Source organism: Eptesicus fuscus, chromosome 16, assembly GCF_027574615.1.
Source record: "Eptesicus fuscus isolate TK198812 chromosome 16, DD_ASM_mEF_20220401, whole genome shotgun sequence".
Classification (NCBI taxonomy): Eukaryota; Metazoa; Chordata; class Mammalia; order Chiroptera; family Vespertilionidae; genus Eptesicus; species Eptesicus fuscus.
The window spans coordinates 28,183,695-28,206,036 of record NC_072488.1 but is presented as its reverse complement, the minus strand read 5'-3'; the positions used below and the strand labels follow the sequence as shown (position 1 = coordinate 28,206,036).

The 22,342-nt window shown below is 34.6% G+C and overlaps 1 protein-coding gene across 20 annotated transcripts in view; it reads left to right on the top strand.

The window, feature by feature from the left end:
* The window catches only part of NRXN1 (neurexin 1), a 999,171-nt gene that overhangs the window by 47,991 nt on the left and 928,838 nt on the right, over nt 1–22,342 (top strand). Inside the window, exon 3 of one of the 20 annotated variants that reach the window (XM_054728028.1) lies at nt 16,680–16,691. The exons of the other annotated variants lie outside the window; for them this stretch is intronic. Within the exon in view, the coding sequence (XP_054584003.1) occupies nt 16,680–16,691 (12 nt within the window). The remainder of the gene's footprint in view (nt 1–16,679; nt 16,692–22,342) is intronic. 20 annotated transcript variants of the gene reach the window in all.

Genomic DNA, 22,342 nt, shown 5'->3' with positions numbered 1-22,342 from the left:
CTTACTACCATCTCGTCACTTTGGAGAAATTAGCATATTTTTTATAATATCTTAAAAACACTGAATCAAAAATGGAAACAAAGAAGAGAGAATCCTTCTGAGGGTAAAAAAAAAAAAGAAGAAAGAAAGAAATAGGGGAAAGTGAAAGTGAAGAAAAGGCAGAAGAGGCAGAAACATGAGCTACATTTCAAACAAGGAGGGGAGGGTAACATAAAGAAGGAAAGATGTGAAACTGGGGCAACAGAAATATTAAGGAAAATAACATGTTTGTGTTGAGTGCTTACTATGCACCAGCCACTGTGATAAGAGTTTATTTGGATGATCTGATTTAACCCTCATAATAACCTGATGGAACCGATACTGTTGTTCTTCCTGTTTTGCAGAAGGGAGAGTGGGCTGTAGGCAGGGTACCTAGTTTAGGCAGCCTCACACGGCTGACAAATAGGGGTGGGGCCATTTGCACTTCAGGTGCAGCTGCTGCTAAAGCCTGTATTCTGGTTCCCTGCATAGAACTTAGTGGTAAACCCTCTCTGCCTCAGTGAACTGTCACAGTAACCCCAATGAACTGCACATCAATACAAGGCATGGCTGTGTTGGTTTCCATAGCATAGAATAACAAATTAAACAGGGGAGGGGACGTGGAGCCGTCGACTTCTTAGTTTGATCTAAAGCTAGTGTGTCGTGACACTCATTTTCCAAAGGATCCTCTCTGCTTGGTGAGAACCTTTTGACTTAGCCTTCTTTTGTTTGATTTTCCAATTTGTCATAGTAAAAGCTGTGAAACTACAAATGTTAAACTCATCAAGTGTTCCTTTGGGTAGAAAATAAATAGAAATAGTTTCTGTCAAAAGACATCCGTATTATTTCAATTTGGGTACTTTACCAGATGGATTATTAAATGGGGACCAATGATGTTAAAAAAGAGATGATCAGGAATTAGGATGCTTTTTGCATACCCCGGGAACATTCCTCAATGTTGCAGGGTACAGCAAGGAATAGATGACACTCAAGTGACAAAATAGGTCTGGTTTGTTTTGATTAACAGAATATGGGATAATCCATATTCTGAGAAGCACTGTTGCATCAGAACTATCCCAGTTCCCCGGATAGACCTGAGTAGTGTATAAAGATTTCAATAGCAGCTATCCAGATTTAGACTTATGGATTTTCTGAATTGAATAGAATATAGTGAGCTTGGCCTCAGAAATCAATCCATTTGGATTGCTTGTAACAAAGATACTTGCTAAGGAAACATTCCAGTGAAGTCTGGAAACGTTAAGTCTGTATTTTGTAGCCCTGCTTTTCTGCAGCTGCCACCACTGGACAGGGACCAATTGGGGTTAATGGTCTTTGGCTTGAATAGCTCTACTTAGCTATCCATTAATCCCCAAAGAAATGCCCAGGTCCTAAATTATTATTGATTCATTGACCAACTCTTCCAACCAAACAAACTGCATTTGTTCGAAAATAACTCAGGACATACGCATCCACTCTCAGAAGCTGCCTGCAGTGTATTCATACAAATGGAAAGCAGAGTGGAGAGGCACTTCAGTCATGAAGACTGGACTTTGGGCCTTTCCCGTGGTAAGATTCTTGTTTCCTGAAATAAAGGTAACACACACTCAAGAGAGATAATCCATTTATTCATTATTTTGTTCTAAGTTTGTAAATTCCAGTTCTTCAATATGGGGCAAAGAGCATATTTCACAAATTACATAATCAGAAGTGGATTCCATGTAACTGGGAAGAGAATATTTAGAAGAAAATGAGGGCCATGACTTAAAAATCACCCAGATTTGTGGGGTGCAATTTTATTCTATTTTTATTACTTTTTATTTAATACTGTATGATAGTATTAATGCAAACAGAAAATCCTTAATATTTGATAGTAAATTGTTGATTGGATAACAATCAACATATGAAAAACTGTTAAACCTCAAATTATGACAAAATGTGAAGGTTAATACAGACCAGATGAAAATTTTTATTTCTTAAATAGTTCTCTCCCTCTGTCATAATTTGATCTGCTAACCTTGATGCTTTTTTAACTGCACAAGTCATATAAGTACATTGTGAAAGCTTAATAACTTATAGAAATATAGTTAAAGGGAAGAGATTGCCACCACTCCTGTCCCAATCTCATTACTAAGCATTATGATGATTTTGGAGTGCAGTTTTTAAATCTTTTTTTTTTCTGTATATTTACTTATATATACATCTATGTATATAAATTTGTTTTCGTTTAAAACAAATAGGGCTACCTTACAAACATTTTTCTGTGTGTTGCTTTTTCCCTTTTCCTATATTTTGGAAATATGGTGGCTCCATCTTAACTTAAAAAACAAACCTGTATATTAGTGTTTCCTTGTATGGAATATGATTTATGTCTACTTCATCATTGGCTAAGATTTAGGTTATTTCAGTGTTGTTGTTCTTTTTTTTCTTTTTTCCTTTTTTTACTATCAAAAACTATGTTGTCATGAGCATCCTGTACTTATTTGTTCATATTTCACACACACATAGTTGCATATATATTTATATGTGAATAAAAATTGTGATAGATTTGAAAGAATTAAATTGATAAGAAATACTAACTACTACCAAATTACTGGAGAAGAGACTCTCCTAACTTTTACTTACATTATCAGTGCATTATATTTTTGTTTTAAGCACTCCACCAAGACAGAACATTATCCTGTTTTCCTTGTCCCAATCTGAATAAAATTATGTTGCTGTTTTGATCTTTATTTCCCTGCTGGCTAGTGAGATTAGAGCATCTTCTTACATATTTATTGACTCGTTTTGCTTTTTTTTCTCTGTAATTTTTCTATTTCTTTGCTGATTTTTCTTAAAGTTGGAAAATATTTCATATGCTCTGGGTATTGATATTTTGTCAGTTATGCAGGGAGCAAATATGTTCACCAGGTTTTATATTGGCTTTTAAAGGTTTGTTTACATTGCCTCTCCACCATTAGAAATTTTAAATTGTATTTTTTTATATGCACAAATATTTTTCTTTATGATTTTGGATTATGTTTCTTACTTGGCACAGCCTCCCATATCTCAGTGTTTTTTTTATGTTTTCTGCTAACATGTTCTATTTGCTTTTTCAACTTTAATTCTTTCTTTTTCATGAACTGATACCTTATACTCCATATTTTCTTCTTTGAATCCTTCATATTTCATTACTGGTGTGCAAGCTCAATTAATTCTTTGAGTGGTTTTGTTTATATTAGACTCTCTCAATGCTTGCGGATTTTTAAAAAGTTGTATTTTACATCTTGTTTGGATGTTGGATTACTTGGGTATAAGATTCTAGATTCAAAATCAGATACTTAATTCTATCTCTTCATGGTCTTCTATTATTCACTGTTGAAGATGAGAAGTCTGATACCAGTCTGATTTTTTTCCCTTATGTAGGTAATTTTTATTTCTCTCTTTCTGGATACCTTTTGGATTTTCATCAGAAAGCTTCAAAATTATTTCACGTTTAAAAACATACTCTGTTAGTCTTTCTAAATGTTCTAAAATTTTAATCAAAATATTTGAGTCTCAGCTCAATCTTCCACTATATTAATTTGAATTGTAGCTGTGCCCAAACTATTATGCTAGAGTTTTTTTATTGTTATTAATTTCAGCGAGGGGAGAGAGAGGGAGAGAGAAACATCAATGATGAGAGAGAATCATTGATAGGCCGCCTTCTGCATGCCCTCCTCTGGGGATCAAGGTCACAACCCAAGCATCTGCCTTTGACTGGAATAGAACCTGGAACCCTTCAGTCTGCAGGCTGATGCTCTATTCACTGAGCCAAACCAGCCAGGGCTATACTAGAGTTTTTATTTCAGAAGTGTTATACAGGTATCCCCCACCTTTTGAATGTTTGCGTTATGCCACTTCACTTTTACCAACGATCTACATTAGTAACTATTTTTGCTAACTAAAAGACATCGAAGAGGATTTTCCTTTTGCAAGAAGAGAGGAAAAGTGAAAGCAGGGTTCTGCACTTGTTTTGCAATGAAGTGTTATAGAGGCATTGTACACCCCAAGCTATGCAAGTGGCCCGGCCTAGCTCCTGCCTCGGAAACTTCATTTAGCATATTTCAGCACCATGTCCTATTGCTTTTTTTAAAAAGTTGTCATCTGGATTTTTTTTTAAATCTTTGTTTTTTGTGTTGACATTATTACAGATATCCCCCATTTTTTTCCTCTTTGCTCATCTCCACCCAGCCTCCCCGACCCCAGCCTTTACCACATTGTTGTCTGTGTCCATGGGCTATCCCTATGTGCACTTCTTTGATTGTGTCTGTGAACATCTGTGTTTTATCTCCATTTATTTTGTTCATCCATTGGCAAGGTGTGTCCTAAGGTTTTAGAAAAGACTAAGAGCGTTTGTAAGGGTGTTATACTTAGCATAAAACTGAACCTGATTAAGCTTATTTGATATGATTTGGTAGGTTGTTTTTTGGATCTGGGAATGCTCAAACATTTTTCTATGTAAAGTAATGCGAATTGATTCTTTGCTTGATGCCATTTTGGCTTATGGAAGGTTTCATAAGAATGCTAAGCTTGCAGATAGTGGGGTAAACCTGTAATTATTTTTCAATATTTTGAGTTGTTTTCCTTTTCAGTGGTAGTAAGACCTATTTAGTTTCTTCACATTTATATATATTTATTTTTATATTTTTTGCCTTTTCCAATGTGATTTCTTCTTTCAGTTGAAATTGGTACCCTCTTTCAGAATGTTGATCTTCTTCTAATGAATAATAATTTTAAATTTTCTGCTTAACCTGTGTTTGAAAAGTCCCTGTATGGATATTGGTGATATTGACTGTTAGTCTGTATGTTGAGAATTTAGAAAAACAACTTGTTTTGGTGGTTAAGTAAATGGGATTGGGAGCCGGACAGACCTACGCTTGAATTCACCTCTACAACCTAAGCTATCTATAACCTTTAGAAAGTGATTTAACTCCTCCATGTCTCAGTTTTTTCGTTTATGGTATGGAGCTAATAATGATATATACCTTATGGAGTTAAGGATCTAATAATAAGAGAATATACATAAAAATGGCTTAGTATTCACCTAAAATGTGGCATGTTCAATAGGTATCGTTGGTGATAATGATGTTAATGACAATGATGACAGGGATGGTGGTGGTTGTAGAGGAGTGGGTAGAGGACTTGCAGGACCAGGTGTGGCAATAGTTTGTCTTCAGGACCGGGCAGCCCTTGGTTCACATCTTCAACCCACATTTATTGCTGTCCCTGGAAGTCATTGTCATTGCTGTGCAGTTCTCTCTCCTCTGCAGCAGAGAAGGAAGTCAGGCAGAGAGGAGGGACTGACTGGCCCCTTGGTCTGAATGCATTTCCTGGTTGGAGCTTTCTTCACTCTCAATTTGACAGCATTTTGCCCCAGATGTATTTTAGTCTGTGTTAATATCTGAATTTACTTCACTCAAGGTTTACTTCTATTTGTTTTCTATTCTGAAGGTAGCTTTTAAAATCTGTTAGCTGTTGCTGCCACTCTTTCATTTTCTAGTACACTTTAGGATCTTTTCAAAGTATATTTGGAGCAGAAACGAATATTGACAGGTATTGAATGAATCTTCAATCTCAATCCAATCTCCCAAAAACTTCATGGGTAGATTTAACTCACAATAGTATATAACTAAAACTTTTTAAAATCTATTCATAAAGTATTTATAGAAGGAGTGAATTTTGTTTAGCTCTAAATAAAATTTGGGGTAGAGTACAAGCTAATTACTCCTTAAAATGTTTATCTTTCAAATTACCCTATGCCATTTAGTTGATTTGTTGGTATTCCCTAAAGAAGCCTTCCTTTGCATAACAACATTTTGGCTAAATTAAGAGCACAATTTTGGTGCCTTTATGGATTTTAAAGATACAGGTCAATATCCTTTTTTTTTCACTTAGAACACAGACTGGTTCATATTTGCTGAGAATTTTCTTTTTTTAATATTTCTGAAAGATATGTCCTTTCTTGAATTATAGAACCTTCAGCCTATGATTCAGCAGAAAAAAAATCAATATATATTTTTTCTTTTTATGCATCTCTTGTAGGAATCTAGGCTCTTTTTATAATAGGTGACACATTAGGCAAAATATATAGGGATTGGAACTTTTTTTTTTCTTTATTCAGGTTGTGAATATTTTTGGCATTGCTGGCCACATACATTCTCTGTTACATATTCATCTTTGTTTTGTTGAATTGTGTATATATACAAATAAATGTTGAACCTTTCCCTAGGAGTACCAGCAGTCATTAATAATTTGTTAATTGTCCTCTGAGGAGTTCCTCAGAGCATAAGGAAATAGTGATATCAGTGGTTTCTTATTCTAGGAAAAGGTTAAGACAGGTGCCGCTGGGTGGGGACTTTCAGTACTTTTTATCAGGCATGCACAGAAAATGTTGATTCAGGCATCCTTTGAAACAGGGAAGAAATAGTTTCTGAGCTGGAGAAGCACCACATAGAGGCCCTGGAAAAGGAAAGAAATTGTATCCAGGAGAAAATGAGAAGGACTCCTCATACCTTGAATGCAAAGATTAGCTTCCATCCCCTCTCATTGGGAAGGTAATCTTAGAGACATAAATTTAAGAACATTTAATTGTATTTACTTAAATGGCAAAAACAGAAGTCAAGAGATCTATGCTATATTTGGATTAATAATCAGTAAACGTTCTGTGATTTGTAATCAGAGATTTTAATATAACAAATTTAGAGTAAATTTTGATTGGGAAAGATTGGCTTTAGTAATTTGATGACTGTATAGACTTTCATATAAAACCCTAAGACCGACTGATCTTTATTTTTTATTTATTTTTGTCATTATGCTTTTCTTTCTTTCTTGTTCTTAATTTATTGGGGCAACATTGCTCAACATGAACATATAGGTTTCCAGTTATAAGATCTGTATATTGCACCGTGTGTCCACAGATCTTTATTTTTAAAATAGAATGACCGAATGAGTAAATAAGAAAATAAATTGGAAAAGAATGCAAAGGGTTGATGGCTCTCAGAAAGCTTCAGGAAGTTATAATTATTTGTTTACAAATAATAAAATACCAAATTAATTAACCAGAATGGAAAAGGAAGAATTTTAAATTTGTAGTATTTATTAGTGGATGGTTTAAAATCAGATTATTATGCATATGTTAAAATGATCAAGTATATATAAAAAATATGGACACATTTCTTATTGTTTTTATATGTTTCTAGTTTCACAGCTTTCTAGTCAGGAAACAAGTTTTATAATTAAGTGTGAAAGGAAAAAAATTAGATGAGATGTGGAATGGCCTTTGAGTTAAAAGTGCTCCTTGTTGTTTCTGGAAGGTGAAGTTCAGATAAATTTTAATTATTACTGGTATTCATTAACTGCTATCTTTGAAGCATCTCCTTTATGTAATGCACTGTGTTAATAATAATAATATTAAAGGTCTTTTTGGATGGCAGGTTAGAATCATTTCTTAGACTGCCTAGGCTCAGAGCAGATATCCAGTGAACATTCTACAGTTAACTATTGATGAAGCACAAAACAGAATGGTTTCAGTGCATGACTTGCTTGTTTAAAATAGGCTTTTCATTAATGAAATGAAGAGAAGCAGAGTTGCTTAAAGTAATTTATTCTTGGAGCCTAATAGACTTGATTTGTCCTTTAGAAATTCTTTTGCAATTAAATAAAGATCACTATAAAGAAATGGTTTTTAGCTAATCATTGTAAAAAATCACTCAGACAATGGAGTTGGCAGGGTAAATTATAAGATAAATCTGTGTGTTTTTTCTTCATTGCTTTTTGCCTTTTTGTTACTTATTTGGGGTTTTTTTTTGTTATTGTTATTCAGTTTAAGTTCTATATAGTTTACTTCTCCATCCAGGTTGAAATTGAAGTTTACTATAAATAACCAAAATGAACAATGGAAGCTCAAATGTTCTTTGAGATTCAAATATTAAAAGCATTTATGTCAATTATATTCAGGGATACTGTTCTTCTATTTTTAAAATATATATATCTGGATTTATTTCTGTTACTACCAGTGAAACATTGTTAAAAATGTTTAATCCTCTGTCTGTGTAGACTACACACACACACACACACACACACACACACACACACACACACACACATCTTTTATCCAAAAAATTATTAGGCTCTGGGCTTGCAAAAATGCCTGTCACCAGGAAAAACTCTATGCTCACATCTGGAATCCCTTTGTTTGTGGTTGCCATGTCCTTTTCTAGTTTCTGAGCCAAAAGCTAGAAAAGCCATTGTAACTCAAAGAATTTATTTTGTGGACTGTTCCTGTTATTAAGAACTTTTGAATCAATTTATGACTAGTGGATAAATGACAAAAATAGGAACTATAACTTAAAAAACACACTATTAACAGGCAATACAAATGACTGATGAGACTGTTTTCCAAAATGCATAGATTTTTTTTATAATTTTAGGAAATAAACATTTTATTTCAGAACCCAGTTTGCCTTTCTGGTGTTTCCTGCCTCTAGGAAGAGCTTACATCTTATATTCCAGATGATCTCAGAAAAGATTTCTATAATAATTCTCTATTTGGTGTTACATATATGTATTTTAATGCCATGGTAGGTCTCTGTACCTAGAAGAAATAACAATGGTTGAGGGCAATTTGTTAAACTGGAGGGAAGGATATATTTATTGAGATTTAGGCATTCTTCTACCACAAGTAATCTTTCTGGATACAAACCTGCAGAGCAAATGTGCAGGAAATGTGGTCTTAGTTAAAATAAATATATTTATAGGAAAATGCAGAAAAGCTCCCTGGGACAATGGGTTTAATCAATGCCTTTTTCTCCTATAGAAATTTCGGGGCACAGTGACATTGTGATAATTATCATATTACACTAGGTCTATAGATCTTCTTGACTGAATAAAGAGAATCCATTCTTGCATGCAGTTATTGACTCCCATCTTCTAAATCTGCTTCATGATAAAAGTTGGTTTTATTCAAGTGATTAACATCTTACAATGATGCTCATTACTATCATAATTACCGCCACTATTCCTCATCAATTAATATTTATAACTTACTCAAAAGATGAAAAGGACAGAACAAAGCTTTATACGGATTATAGAAAGCAGCCTTTCAGATTTTTTTCAAAGAGGGATTATACTTTTTAAAAAATCCTCACCCAAGAATATGATTTTATTGACTTTTAGAGAGAGAGGAGGGAGGGGGGTGGCGGTCAGGGAGAGAAACATCCATCTGTTGCCTCTGATACTCACCCAGACCATGGATTGAACCTGAAACCTTTTGGTGTGCTGGACTATGCTCCAACCAACTGATCCATACCAACCAGGGCAGATTTTCACAATTTTAACCATACTCTCCCTAACTTGAAGAATTTTAACTCTAGTAAAAACATACCAACAATAGAAAATTAAGAGACTAATATGCAAAACTAGCTTAAAGTAGGTGTTTGGCTTATTTGTGCTGTTGGCTACCTCTCACTTATCCTGTTATATTTAGCAGTTTCACTGTGTTGTTTACAGAGAACAAACAAGATATCACACAAAATATTTGGCTCCTAATCATGGGACAACTTCTGTTCAAATGAGGACAAATGGATGTTTGAAACCATTTTTATGCTTCATCCCCACACCCCCTTTACAGGAAAATGGAAAATTAATGTTGGCAAAGAAGTGATACAGGAAAACGTTACTGAATTTATTCCAGTCTTGGATGGTATTTGGTAGTGTTCTGAATAGCCTCTCATTGCCTAAATAGAATCCCTCCCTGTGCAATGTACTCAGTGAGAATCCATGGGGTTCTACAGGTTGAATAAGGTTCAATAATTTATAATTTGCTATATAAATTACATTCCACACTATCATGATAAAATAATCAACAGAAAAAAATTTCTTATTCTTATATGTTGCACATCTGGCCTTCTGTTTTGGTTTCATTGTGAATAACTGGCCACTATCCAAAGATGAGCATACCTGAAACTGGCAAGTTTCCAAGTCGTTTGTTAAACAGGAAGAATACTGCACTGAGAATAGGGTTGGAATTGCTGTCACCTCGTCTGCTGTGAGAACTTCTGTCTTCCTTCCAACTGGTGTAAATATTGCTTCTATTTGTCTCAGCTGGAGCATGAGCCACATGGCCTTTTCTCATGATAGAGAGGAAATCTGGTGTTATTTCTTTTTCATTTAGTCCCCAAATAACATACTCATGGCCATATAAGATTATGCCCTTTTAGCTTTATCAAGCTTTTTAATATTCCCCATAGTGACTAGCATAATGTTAGGCATAAATACTCAGTAGATGCTTATTAAGTCAAATTTAGAAAACTCTAGAAAAGAATGTGGAACTTATGAATTAGGCTGAAAAAATTTTATTCCCATGTAACTCCGAATAGTTTATGTAGGAAAATTACAGTGTGAGGTCAAAATTTATGTTTTGAAAAAACAGTAATCTTGTTTTTTCTACTTTATCAGAACATCAGCTGGGTAGATTATCTCACAGACTTTATCAGAACATCAGCTGGGTAGATTATCTCACAGAGTATTAGTGATAGCCCACAAGGTCACACATGTTAAGGAAGCATCCAAGGGTGAAAGACATTTAACAATTAAGCATGTGCTTTGCTTGTCACAATTCAAAGGGAAAAGCACAACAGTGTTTGAAATGATGACTCAAAATCAGACTGTCAAGTACACATGCCCCTTAAATTGATATTTTTGAGACCCACACTTACTACTTTATTCATTTATCCCATCATTCTTGCAATAAATACATATGGACAACATGCATCAGCCACATATTATATTCAAAACAGTTAGAAGGATGTGCAGATGATACTAAACAGATATTCATCCCAGAATTGTTTACAATATCAGAAGTTAGAAGGAAAGAGACTGATTGATTACCCAATGAAAGATATTTAGCTGAATTATGGTACAGTCATTAACAGCATATTATGAAAAAAGTTTGATATACCCTGGCCAGGTAACTCAGTTGGTTAGAGCATCGTTCCAAAATATCAAATTTTCAGGTTTAATCTTTGGTCAGGGCACATACAAGAATCAACCAATTAGTGCATAAATAAGTGGAACAACAAGTTGATGTTTCTCTCTCTCTCTCCCTCTCTTCTTGCTAAAGCTCAGTAATAAAAATAGCACATTGATACAGATTATGTAAATGTGTATTGTTGAGGTGAAAATATAGTTATTGTTTACTAAGTGAATAAAGCAGGTTATGGAATAATATTAAAATGTATGTTCATTTAAAAATAAGTCTATCTACAATATGCATATATTATATTCATTTGTATGCTACTAGGTATACCGGTTAATGCCGATTTCTTTCAATAGATGGAGTTACACATATGTTGATATACATGCGATTTGATATGTATGCTATTTTGTTGTATTGACAACAAGCTTCAAAACTTCATATGTCAAATTTTCTGAAGGTGTTAACATCATAGAAATTTTTACGCTTAAAAATGTCGAATTTTGTGCCAAAAAAAGAGCATTTGTGGGAAATTTTAATTCATTACTTTATTTTGAAGAAAAGTGCTGCTAAATACTTCAGGAAGCTTTATGGTGAACATGCGCCATTTCAAGATACTTGTGAACGCTGGTTTAAATGCTTTAAAAGTGATGATTTCGATGTGAAAGACAAAGAACATCCAGGTCAACCGAAAAAGTTTGAAGACCAACAATTACAAGCATTATTGGATGAAGATGTGTGTCAAACTCAAAAACAACTTGCAGGAAGATTAAATGTTGCTCAGCAAACAATTTCTGATCATTTACAAGCAATGGGAAAGATTTTAAAGGAAGGAAAATGGGTGCCACATCAACTGAACGAAAGACAAATGGAAAACCGAAAAGTCATCAGTAAAATGTTGCTTCAGCAGCATGAAAGAAAGTATTTTTTGCATCAAATTGTGACTGGAAATGAAAAGTGAATTTATTTTGAGAATCCCAAGTGCACAAAACCATGGGTTGATCCAGGTCAACCATCAACATCCACTGCAAGGCCAAATCATTTCGGAAATAAGACAATGCTCTGCGTTTGGTGGGATCGGGAAGGTGTGGTGTATTATGAGCTTCTAAAAACAGGTGAAACTATTAATACTGATGGCTACCGACAACAAATAATAATCTATATGTTATATGTGGGTCTCAATTTGAACCACGCTTTGATCGTGAAACGACCAGAATGTTCCAGAAGACACAGCAAAGTAATTTTGCTTCATGATAACGCACCATCTCACACTTCAAAACCAGTTAAAGACACGTCAGAAGATCTTGCCTGGGAAGTATTAACCCACCTGCTGTATTCACCAGACCGTGCTCCTTCAGATTCCCACTTGTTCTGATCGATGGCACACACACTTTCTGAGCAGCTCTTCAAAACTTACGAAGAAGTGGAAAATTGGGTCTCTGAATGGTTTGCCTCAAAACAAGAAAAGTTCTATTGGGACGGTATCCACAAATTACGTGAAAGATGGGGGAAATGTGTAGCTAGCGATGGACATTACTTTGAATAAAGCACTTTTGATGTTTCTCTTGAAATTATCATGTTTTCTTTGATTACAAAATCCGCATAATTAACGGGTACACCTAGCACATTCTCTAGCAGGTTATATACCAAAATGTTAATGGTGTTTTCTTTGGGACAGTGGAATTACAGGTAGTATCTTTTCATATCTTCTTGTCACCTAATTTTTTTTAAAATGGACATCATATAATTCTGGAACACTGAAAAAAAAAACAACAACACCCACTTAAACATGTATAGCTCATTATAGTACCAGTAGAAAGATATAGTGCCTTCTGATAGCCAATTTTAGTCCAGAAAATGACCTTGTTAGTTTAGCAAAATCATCAAGGTGTTGCAACCTGTATTGAAGAAAGAGATTTTGTTTCTTAGAACTTTTTTAAATCTGGAATTCATAACATTTTGAAAATAGAAGAATAGAAGAATGCCTAATTTTTTAAAATCCTCACTTGAGGATATGTTTTTATTGATTTTAGAGAGAGGAAAGGGGATAGGGAGATGGAGAAGGAGAGGGAGGGAGGGAGAGATGGAAGAGGAGAGAGAGAGAGATGTGAGAGAGAAACATGAATTGGTTGACTCCCGTACATACCCTAAGTGAAGATCAAACTGAAACCTGTGTATATGCCCTGACTGGGAATCGAACCCACAACCTTTTGTTGTATGTGATGCTCCAGCCAACTGAACTACCCTGCCAGGGTAGGAATGCCTCATTTTTAATGTTTAAGCAATTTTTTGAATAAGGCAAATTTGACATGACCTTTTACAGGAAGCAGATTTATAAAGTGAATTGAGTTAAGGTAGCATAGTAAATGTCCAACACCTTTGGTTTATAGATAGATAACAGGGCTGAAGTGACTTAGGTAAATTCTATATTCTATAGTCTGACTTAGATTCTGGAAAATAGGTCAAAGGAGAGTAGGCGTGCACTTAATGGTGTGGACAGGCTCATGCTACTTTTTAATTGTGTAATATTTTGGATGAATAAAGAAATTGTTTTGCATAAACTTTATTTCTCTGAAACCTGTAGTATTCCCTGACTGAAAATTTAAATAATGGAGATTATATTTCTTTTTATTGGGCCATGTGTGGTATTTGTATACATGAATATATTTTTAAAAAAGACAATTTAAGTGATTCACAAAAACATATATGTATTACTAACCTTATATATAACATGTAAAATTATGTATATTAACATATCATATTTTATAGAATACATTTGTATTAAAATATGTCTGAATAGATATTAAATACTTTCCATGGTTATATAAAAATATTTTTTCTTTCATGTGGAAAATTGAACAAAATGATTATATCTGACCCCAAAATATGCTATAATTTTATTTATGAAATAAACCAAGGTGATATAAAAAAACATGCTCTAAGTGTTCTCTCCCTTTTTCTATTTTATTTTTAAATGTGGTATTTTAAATAATGAGGTATCCTATCATGATTAATGAACCAAGAGGTAGTAAGCTTCATGAATTCCTGTTTATGTCATATTAACTAAGTTTTTTTTTTTTCACCCTTGTAATTTTGTTATGCTGTTTGGTTAATTGAAAAGTGCTAATTTTAAGAATATGAAGTTATGCCTTAAAATTTCCTAATGACCTGTTGAACAATTAAATTCAACATGAGAAGGCATGTGATTAGCGTCCTTTATAATTCTGCAAGGAGGTAATGGAAGCATTGAATGCTTTTAGTCTGTGTCTTAATTGTGAATCTCAAGCATGCATAGCGAAGCCTGCTCACTTAGGACATCCGGGATGTGATGTACTAGTATTGATTACTCTTTGTGGTGTATTCAGTCTTCATCTTACAGAAATTCACACAGGGTCACATTTCGCAATTACTGTGATATTCTGACAGTACTGAGATGGATTTTCAATGTTTTCTCTATTATGAATATCAATTGCTCCTTTAGACTTTATGTTTCTATTTAAATAGTATGAATGTTATCTTAATATAACATGTATAAGTTGTATGTCTTCTCAAAGGGATTATAAAGGGATAATATTTTGGTGGAGAAAAGGATAACATTTTCTCTCCAAAATGTAAATGAAGAAAAACTGTGCATGACACAGCAATCCAAGAAAACGTGAAAAAAAAATGTTAAGATGACCAACCCAGCATCAATTGGTATCATTCTCAAAGAAAAAAAAATTAAAGTGAATGGATCCCAAAATACATATTAAAAATTAGAGTCTTCCTAGAGTTGTAGGAAAGACAAAAAAATACCACTTAGACTCAGAAGCAGAATCAATTCCTCTGTGTGCTTATTGATTTTGCAAGAAAAAAAAAAGACATAAAACTAATTGCAAAGTAAAATATATATTAATGTATCTTATAAGAGAATGGACAGGCATTAGTAGGCAGTATGGGTCTTCATCAGAGCATAATGGTAACAGGCATTATTGGAAGCAGTGCCATACAAGGGATAAAGATTACACAGAGATCTCTAGTCAAGGAAGGTTATATATATATATATATTTAAAATATATATGAGTGAGGCTCTTCCTACAGTGGCCCTAAGCCATTGCTTAGTCAGTCTTGTTTTCTCATTACTTTTCTAATAGTGAGCAATCTCAAAGGAAAGAGCATGATTCCTTCTTCCCCTATCATTGACATTGCTCCCTGCAGAGCTTTCTGTTTGGCCCTTCTTGCGTATTATGCACATGGAAGTACTAGTCATGCCAGGGAGATGGTGGGCTCTGATTGACTACTGTGGCTTCCCCAGATCTTTGGAAAGTTAGGGCCACATGAACCCAGAGTCCTGAAGGGTCAGTTGTTTAAAAAATGGGCATAAAGCAGAGCCAGTAATTGCAGATGTCCACACAGGCAGGATTTATCTTGTCAGAAAATAGACTTAAGGTTATTTCACAAACAGAAGTAAAACTCAAAGACAGAAGCGAACAAGGCATGTTTAGGGGACTTAGAATAGAGTTCCCTTTTGAGAGCAGAGAGTTTGTTTTTAAGGGACAGTACAGTTTTTGAAGTCATTCGGTGCCAGGTTGCATTTGTTTTGCAGGCAATAGACAGTTATAGAAAGGGATGTGTGTGTGTGTGTGTGTGTGTGTGTGTGTGTGTGTGTGTGTGTGTGTGAGATTCCGTTTGACAGTGTTTTTCAAAATGCAGCTTGCTTTTTAGATAAGCAGTTCTCAGAATTTTGGTCTCATGATACCTTTATATTCTTAACCCTTTGCACTAGCTTGCTTTTTTCTCAATTCCTTTATTCTAATGCTAACCATGTCGAGTCACACTCGACATCCGAGTGCAAAAGATTAAAATTTATTGAGAAGTCCAAAGGGTGTTTGTTTATGTGATTGTGTTTATTGGTATTTGTTGAATTATAAATTAAAACTGAGAAAAAAATAAGCATATCTTCTATTAGCTGTCAGAATGATGGCATCATCATATAATGTAGCTTCTGGAAAATTAAAAAATACACTCAAAAGAGAATGGGAGTGAATAAGGCAAATAATGTTTAGCATGGTTTTGGAAAAAAAAAATTGACTTTGTGGATTTCCCATAATTATCTTGGCACACCAAGGGGTCCCTGTACTGCATCTTGGAAACCATTACTTTGGATCATGAAATATATTCAGTGGCTTATGATAAGTATTTGTGGAGTGAAATTTAATTTGTGTGAGTCTCTGTGATCACATGTGTGTTTCATCATAATACAAAATATATTTCTTATTAGTTTCACTTTGAAAAAATTGATTATCATCTTTGAATATTACATTTAGGAAAGATTTATTCAGTGTTTGGATGAGGTTAGATTTCAGGTGGATAAAAACAGAGGAATGTGAGGGGGAGCAGTTACACAGGCATGATGTGGAAGTACAGATGAAGAAAATGCCATAAACATGAACAGCTAACTTGTTCAGTAAAGGAAAAAGAGCTCTTGGATATGTGATGAAAATAGAAGTCGGAGTGTTTAGAGTGAAGCAAAAGCTCCACTATCAGACAAGAAGATGGTCAGCAATTTTAGGTCAACTTTTCCTTAAATATAACTGTGTCTCATATTCTGACAAATACGTTATTCTTTGCAGTTCCATTAGCACAAATCCTGACCTCTTTTCTTCATATCCTGCTGCGTAAGCTTGAAAAGCACAGTCCCCAGGTACTGGTCTCTTTTTTGCTTTTCAAGCCTAAAGATCTCAGTCATATGTCCTATAGATGTGAGTGAATCATAGTCAAAATGACAATATATGGATTAGAAGCTCATTTCCTTTCCCTTGTCTGGCATTTTGTACAAAAAGTCTTTTTGAATCATCACAACTTTTATTGAAATAGTCAAACTGTATTACATCATGAGAAAAAATGGTAATTTGAATAATTGAGTTAACTTTAGTTAGTGATGATTTGTTTCATATGAAAAATTAGAGAGCCTCAATAACCATGTTGCCATGTTGTTTCCTTTGAAATTCCTTAATAATGAATGGGGAACATTATTCTAAGCGAAATAAGCCAGTCAATGAAAGAAAAATACCACATGACCTCACGCATTTGTGGATAATAAAGAACATTATAAACTGATGAACAAAAAGATAGATACAGAGGCAGTAAAGCATCAAACAGACTGTCAAATTATAGTGGGAAGGTTAGGGAGAGGTGGGGGAGATAAGAGATCAACCGAAGGACTTGTATGCATGCATATAAGCATAACCAATGGACACAAAACACTGGGGGGGGGGGGTGAGGGCATGTGGGGGGTGAGGGCATGTATGGGAGATGACTAAAGATAGTTGTTGCTTATGTTGCCCCTAGGAGACCTGGAGAACTTGGAAAGTCTTACAGATCACCAAACTGGCAGCTTTAGTACAAGTTCTTCTATAGAGTCATCCTATATCCACAGGAGATATTTTCAAGACCCCCAGCACATGCCTGAAACTGGACAGTACCAAATCCTAATCAATTTTTTAAACTTTTAAACTGTTGGAAGTGTAGTAGCCGTTTCTCCATTGGAGACTCAACCACTTCAGTAACTTTTATAATTTTTGATCCAGACCTATTCCTGAGTCTGTAACCATCCCTTACTTGCAGTAAATGGCTTGGTGTCATTTGTTTTAGGGGGTCCCTCACTGAAGTCTTTGTATAGCTTCAGTGCCCTCTGAGGCAACTCATCACTGTCAATCAGAACACGTTTTCTATTCATGTCTTTCACCCACACTTCTCGTGCCCTTTCCATCTTAACTAAGCACTTACTGTACACTGTGGCTGTAACTTTTGCAGTTTGAAGTGCAACAGCAGAACTGTCACTAATTTCTTTTTTCTTCTTCACAATATCATGCATAAAAGAATGTATTTACTGTAGATCTTAACCTCGGCATAAATTTTTCCCCTTCCTTATTAAGTGGAGAACTTCCATCTTTTCACTTAAAGGAAGAATTTTATGGTTTTTCTTGTCATATTCAAATCGGTACCATCAATATTTTTGCATTTTGGGGCCAGCATTAAGTAAAATAAAGGTTACTTGAATACAAGCACTGCCATATCATAACAGGCATCATATATGCTAGCCAGCAGGTAGTATATTTGATCCAGGTATAATTATTGAATAAATAGGTTAAAAAGTTGCCTGAGTACAGATTTAAAAACTCTTTTCTGCTTCTTAAGTGCTTTCTAACAACTCCTTTTGGTGTAAATAATTTGGTGAAATCCAAATTATACTGTATTTTCTGCTCAAACCTGTTTATTGCTAGTAAAATTGTTTCCTGAAAGATATTAAAATCTGCTAAAACTACTGATAAACTACTATCATAAAATAATAGCTAGGATTAATTCATGAAGAAAAATTTTAAATATCTAAAGTCAACCAACAACATTTATTAATCATTTACTATATGTATGACATTTGGGATACAAAGATGAGAAAGTTAATTAAAAATATTTTTTGATTACCGGCTGTGTACCAGGCATTCTTTAGTTTGGAGATGCAGAAGCAAAAAAAAAAAAGCTAAGTACAATTTTTTCTTTTATGGGTCTCATATCATTGGGAAAGAAAAGTCAATATAGTTTTAAAACATTAATTCATTGATATTTTAATTAAATAAAATATTTCTGCTCTGCAGATAATTAAAACAGTATACATGACTGGGTGGTCTGGCAAAATTTCCATGAGGACACGATAACTGAAAGGCCAGTTGGAGTCAGCCAGGTGCAGTTCAAGGAGAAGAGCCTTTCAGCAGGGGAGACATGCAGGGCAAGGGGACTAAGGTGGCAAAGGGCTTGGGGTGTTGCTGGGACTGAACTGGAGTAGCAGATGAGGGGAGAGAGTAAGAAAATAAAAGTACAGTAGAAGTAGAATTATAGACAGGGGAAGGCATTTGAATATTATTCTAACTGGTATATCAATTATTTGGCCAGTTCTAAGTAGAAGAGTGATATGATACAGCATGGAATAAAGAAATGACCAGTGGAGTTGGCAAAATGAAGGGTATTAGAAACTTTTAAAAGAATGATGAGTGGAGTAATGGAGACAAAGCCCAACTGGAGCAGATTGAGAGACTAAGAAAGGGCAAGTAACTCCCCAAAATTTTCTCTGAAGGATAGCCAAGAAATGAGCGGTCCTGGGGGAGTTGGGGTTCAAATTAGTTTTTTCCTCTTTTTAATAAGAAAATATACTACAAATTTTATGAATGTTGATGTGTACAATCTAATAAAAAAGGGAGAATTTGTGATTCAGGGGAATGGTTCCTTCTTCTCAGGAACAAAATCTTTGAGTCAGAGAATAGATGGGACCCATATCTTCACCAGAGGAGTTGACCTTGACTTCTGATGGATAAAAAGTAAATTTACCTAACATAACAGGGGGAATGCAGAGAGCACGTTGTACAGATGGGGCTGTGCTGGTAGGATTAGTGGTCAGAAAATACTTAAATTCCATTTTCTCAGTGGGTGGCCTGGGTAAAGAGGTTTGAGAAGAGTAGAAAAGATGAGTAAAAAGATTTCAGTAACGTCACCAAGAATATCAATGAATAAGGAATTGCCACAGGCATTATATAAAACTTTGAAATGTGGATCATGTTCTTTTGACTGGATCACATTCAGAAATGAGGATGCACAGAGGCCTTTGTGTAGGAGATGATAAAAGAGAATGGACAGGGCCAAACTTTTTGAGAAATTTTGCCACCATTCTTTACAGAGCTCTTTGTCCATTTAGTCAGAAGAATTTATTAATAGTACTAGAATGCTTTTCTTTTTACTTTCAATCACCTAAACTCTCCTTTGAAAACTACTCCGTTTCCTAAGGTAGAAAGGTGTCCCCTAGTGAGTCCCTTAATTATTTCACTGAGAGGTGTAATTATTACTCGTGAGCTCCGTGCTTTGCTATTATCGCCATGCTAAGTTTAGCCTTTGATATTTTCATTCCATAATTTTAGCCTACTGTGAGATAAATGAGCAGAAAAACCAACCGCGGTAATATGGACTCATAGAAAAGACATTATAAACAATGCAAATCGTCTTCTTTTTTGCCGAGAGAGCGAAGTGACTTACCCAAACATCAGCCCCTTTCATTGCAATGCTAGAAGGATAAGGGGGCTTCTCCGTTCCAGCCCTTGACACTCTTTTCATTTAGCCCTTGCTTTAGAGTAAATAATATTTTCCTTTGAAATCATGACAGCTCTATCAATGCACATTTCTTTATTTTTTCTTCAGTATTTGGGGTTTTTCATGGTTAGTGGACCTCTTCCAGTTTTCCAGAACTTGAGCAGCAGACACGTCCCTTCAAAAAACTCTGCCAACCCCAACGTTTTAAGTAAATATTATATTGTGAATTTACCTGCACTGTGTGGGGGATGGACTAAGTATTTAAAAGTGATCATAGTGCCCAGGCCGGTTTGGCTCAATGGATAGAGCGTTGGCCTAAGGAATCAAGGGTCCCAGGTTCGATTCTGGTCAAGGGCACATGCCTGGGTTGCGGGCTCGGTCCAACGTGCAGGAGGCAGACAATCAATGATTCCCTCTCATCATTGATGTTTCTATCTCTCTCTTCCTATCCCTTCCTCTCTGAAATCAATAAAATATATATATATTAAAAAATAAAAAATAAATAAAAGTGACCATAGTGTTCAGATGAGATGATAGCTTTAACTAGATTTTCTCCTAAGGAAAATGTTAGAGGATATCTAATCACTATGCTGTACATCTGAAACCGATACAAAATAACATGTAATGTAAAGTGTAATTGAAAGATAAAAAGTATTTTAGAGGAAACCCATAAAGATTATAAATAATTTTGAATGTGTTTTTTAGATAAATATAGTTAAATATCAAGATTCCATATACTAGTAAGTCTATATTGTCTTTTAGTTCAAGTATAAGTGCCATGTTTCTCCCTTTGATTTTCAGAGACTTTAGTATCTGAATTACCACTCACAAAAGTTCAGCACCTAATATGGGTTTAAAATATGGAGGAGAAATTTTAAAAATAGATATTGAAAGAAACTGATTTATCAATTTAAAACAAATTTTATTATTTAAAACTATAAATTGGAGCATGACTTTTAAATAGCTTTCTTTCATTAGTTGTTGACAGTTTGATCTAATGTATTGCTAGGCATCATAAAATATGATTACCAAAGTAAAACATATAGTTTAAATGTATTCAACAGAGCAATAGCTAATGCAGTTATGTGATTTAGGATGAGGCGTTATCTTGTTAAATTAAAATATCATATTGTTCAATTTTTAAATAATTGAAAAAGTTTGATTGATTAATGCACATAGCAGTTACAATACATTTTCCAAGGAAATTGAAGTAGATTTCCCCTATCCATTAATTTCCATTACCGCCCATTCAGTTATTCAGTTCTGCCCACTGGCAACCAGTCTCCGCATGCAGCATTTGCCTCACATTTTCTATTAGCCAATCTCACTCTCAATCTTATCAAATGGCAAACTCTAAATGTTTGGAAATTATATTAAAATAGGGTTTCTAATTGTGAAGAAGTAACATAATAGGTAGCACAGAATGCCTTTCTAATGTAATGCCCGTTCAGGAGCCCACATTGGGAAGAGAGTTGAAGACTGTGCTCTTTTCCAGAGATGTGGCCTTTCCTTCCTTCATCATGCCTAATAGATGCCCAGGGGACACAGGATAATAAGGCCTCTGTTATTGTCAGGGGAAACCTACAGGAACAAGCTAGACCTAAGGCTACAGGAATGCTATGAATTGTAGATGTTATTCTTTTTTTGTTTTGTTTTTTAATCTGTTGGGATTGGGGCAAAATCTGACATGGCAGTTATGTAGAAGATTTAATTGGCCTATAGGCAACTCTGTTAAGAATTCCCAGTGCCTGACATTCTCAATAGCAAAGGATTATACATATATGTCATTCTCTCTTATATGAATAAGATGCATAAGTGCTTTAGAGATTCATGAATTTGAAATGTAGTCTTAATTTTCAAAAGAAAATATTGGATAGGAAGTGTTCAAACTGGGCTAATTAAAGAAAATTAAACACACACACACATTAGGTGACAATTTTACTTCACTGTGATTAAGAAATAGAATATACAAAAGCTGATGATGCTACGTATTGTATTTTATAGTAGAAGATGAAACTATAAAAAATTAAATGACAAAATTATATGGGAGAGAAGACAACCTGATATGGAAAAGTAGTGGTAGTCCTTCTCTGGTCTCATATTAAAAATTCCATATAAATACAGAAAAATGAAACTGTAAGTTTATGTAGAAAGACTGAAACTAGCATGAATACTGAATTCCACTTAACAAGAAAATCATTCTAAAATAAAATTTTAAGG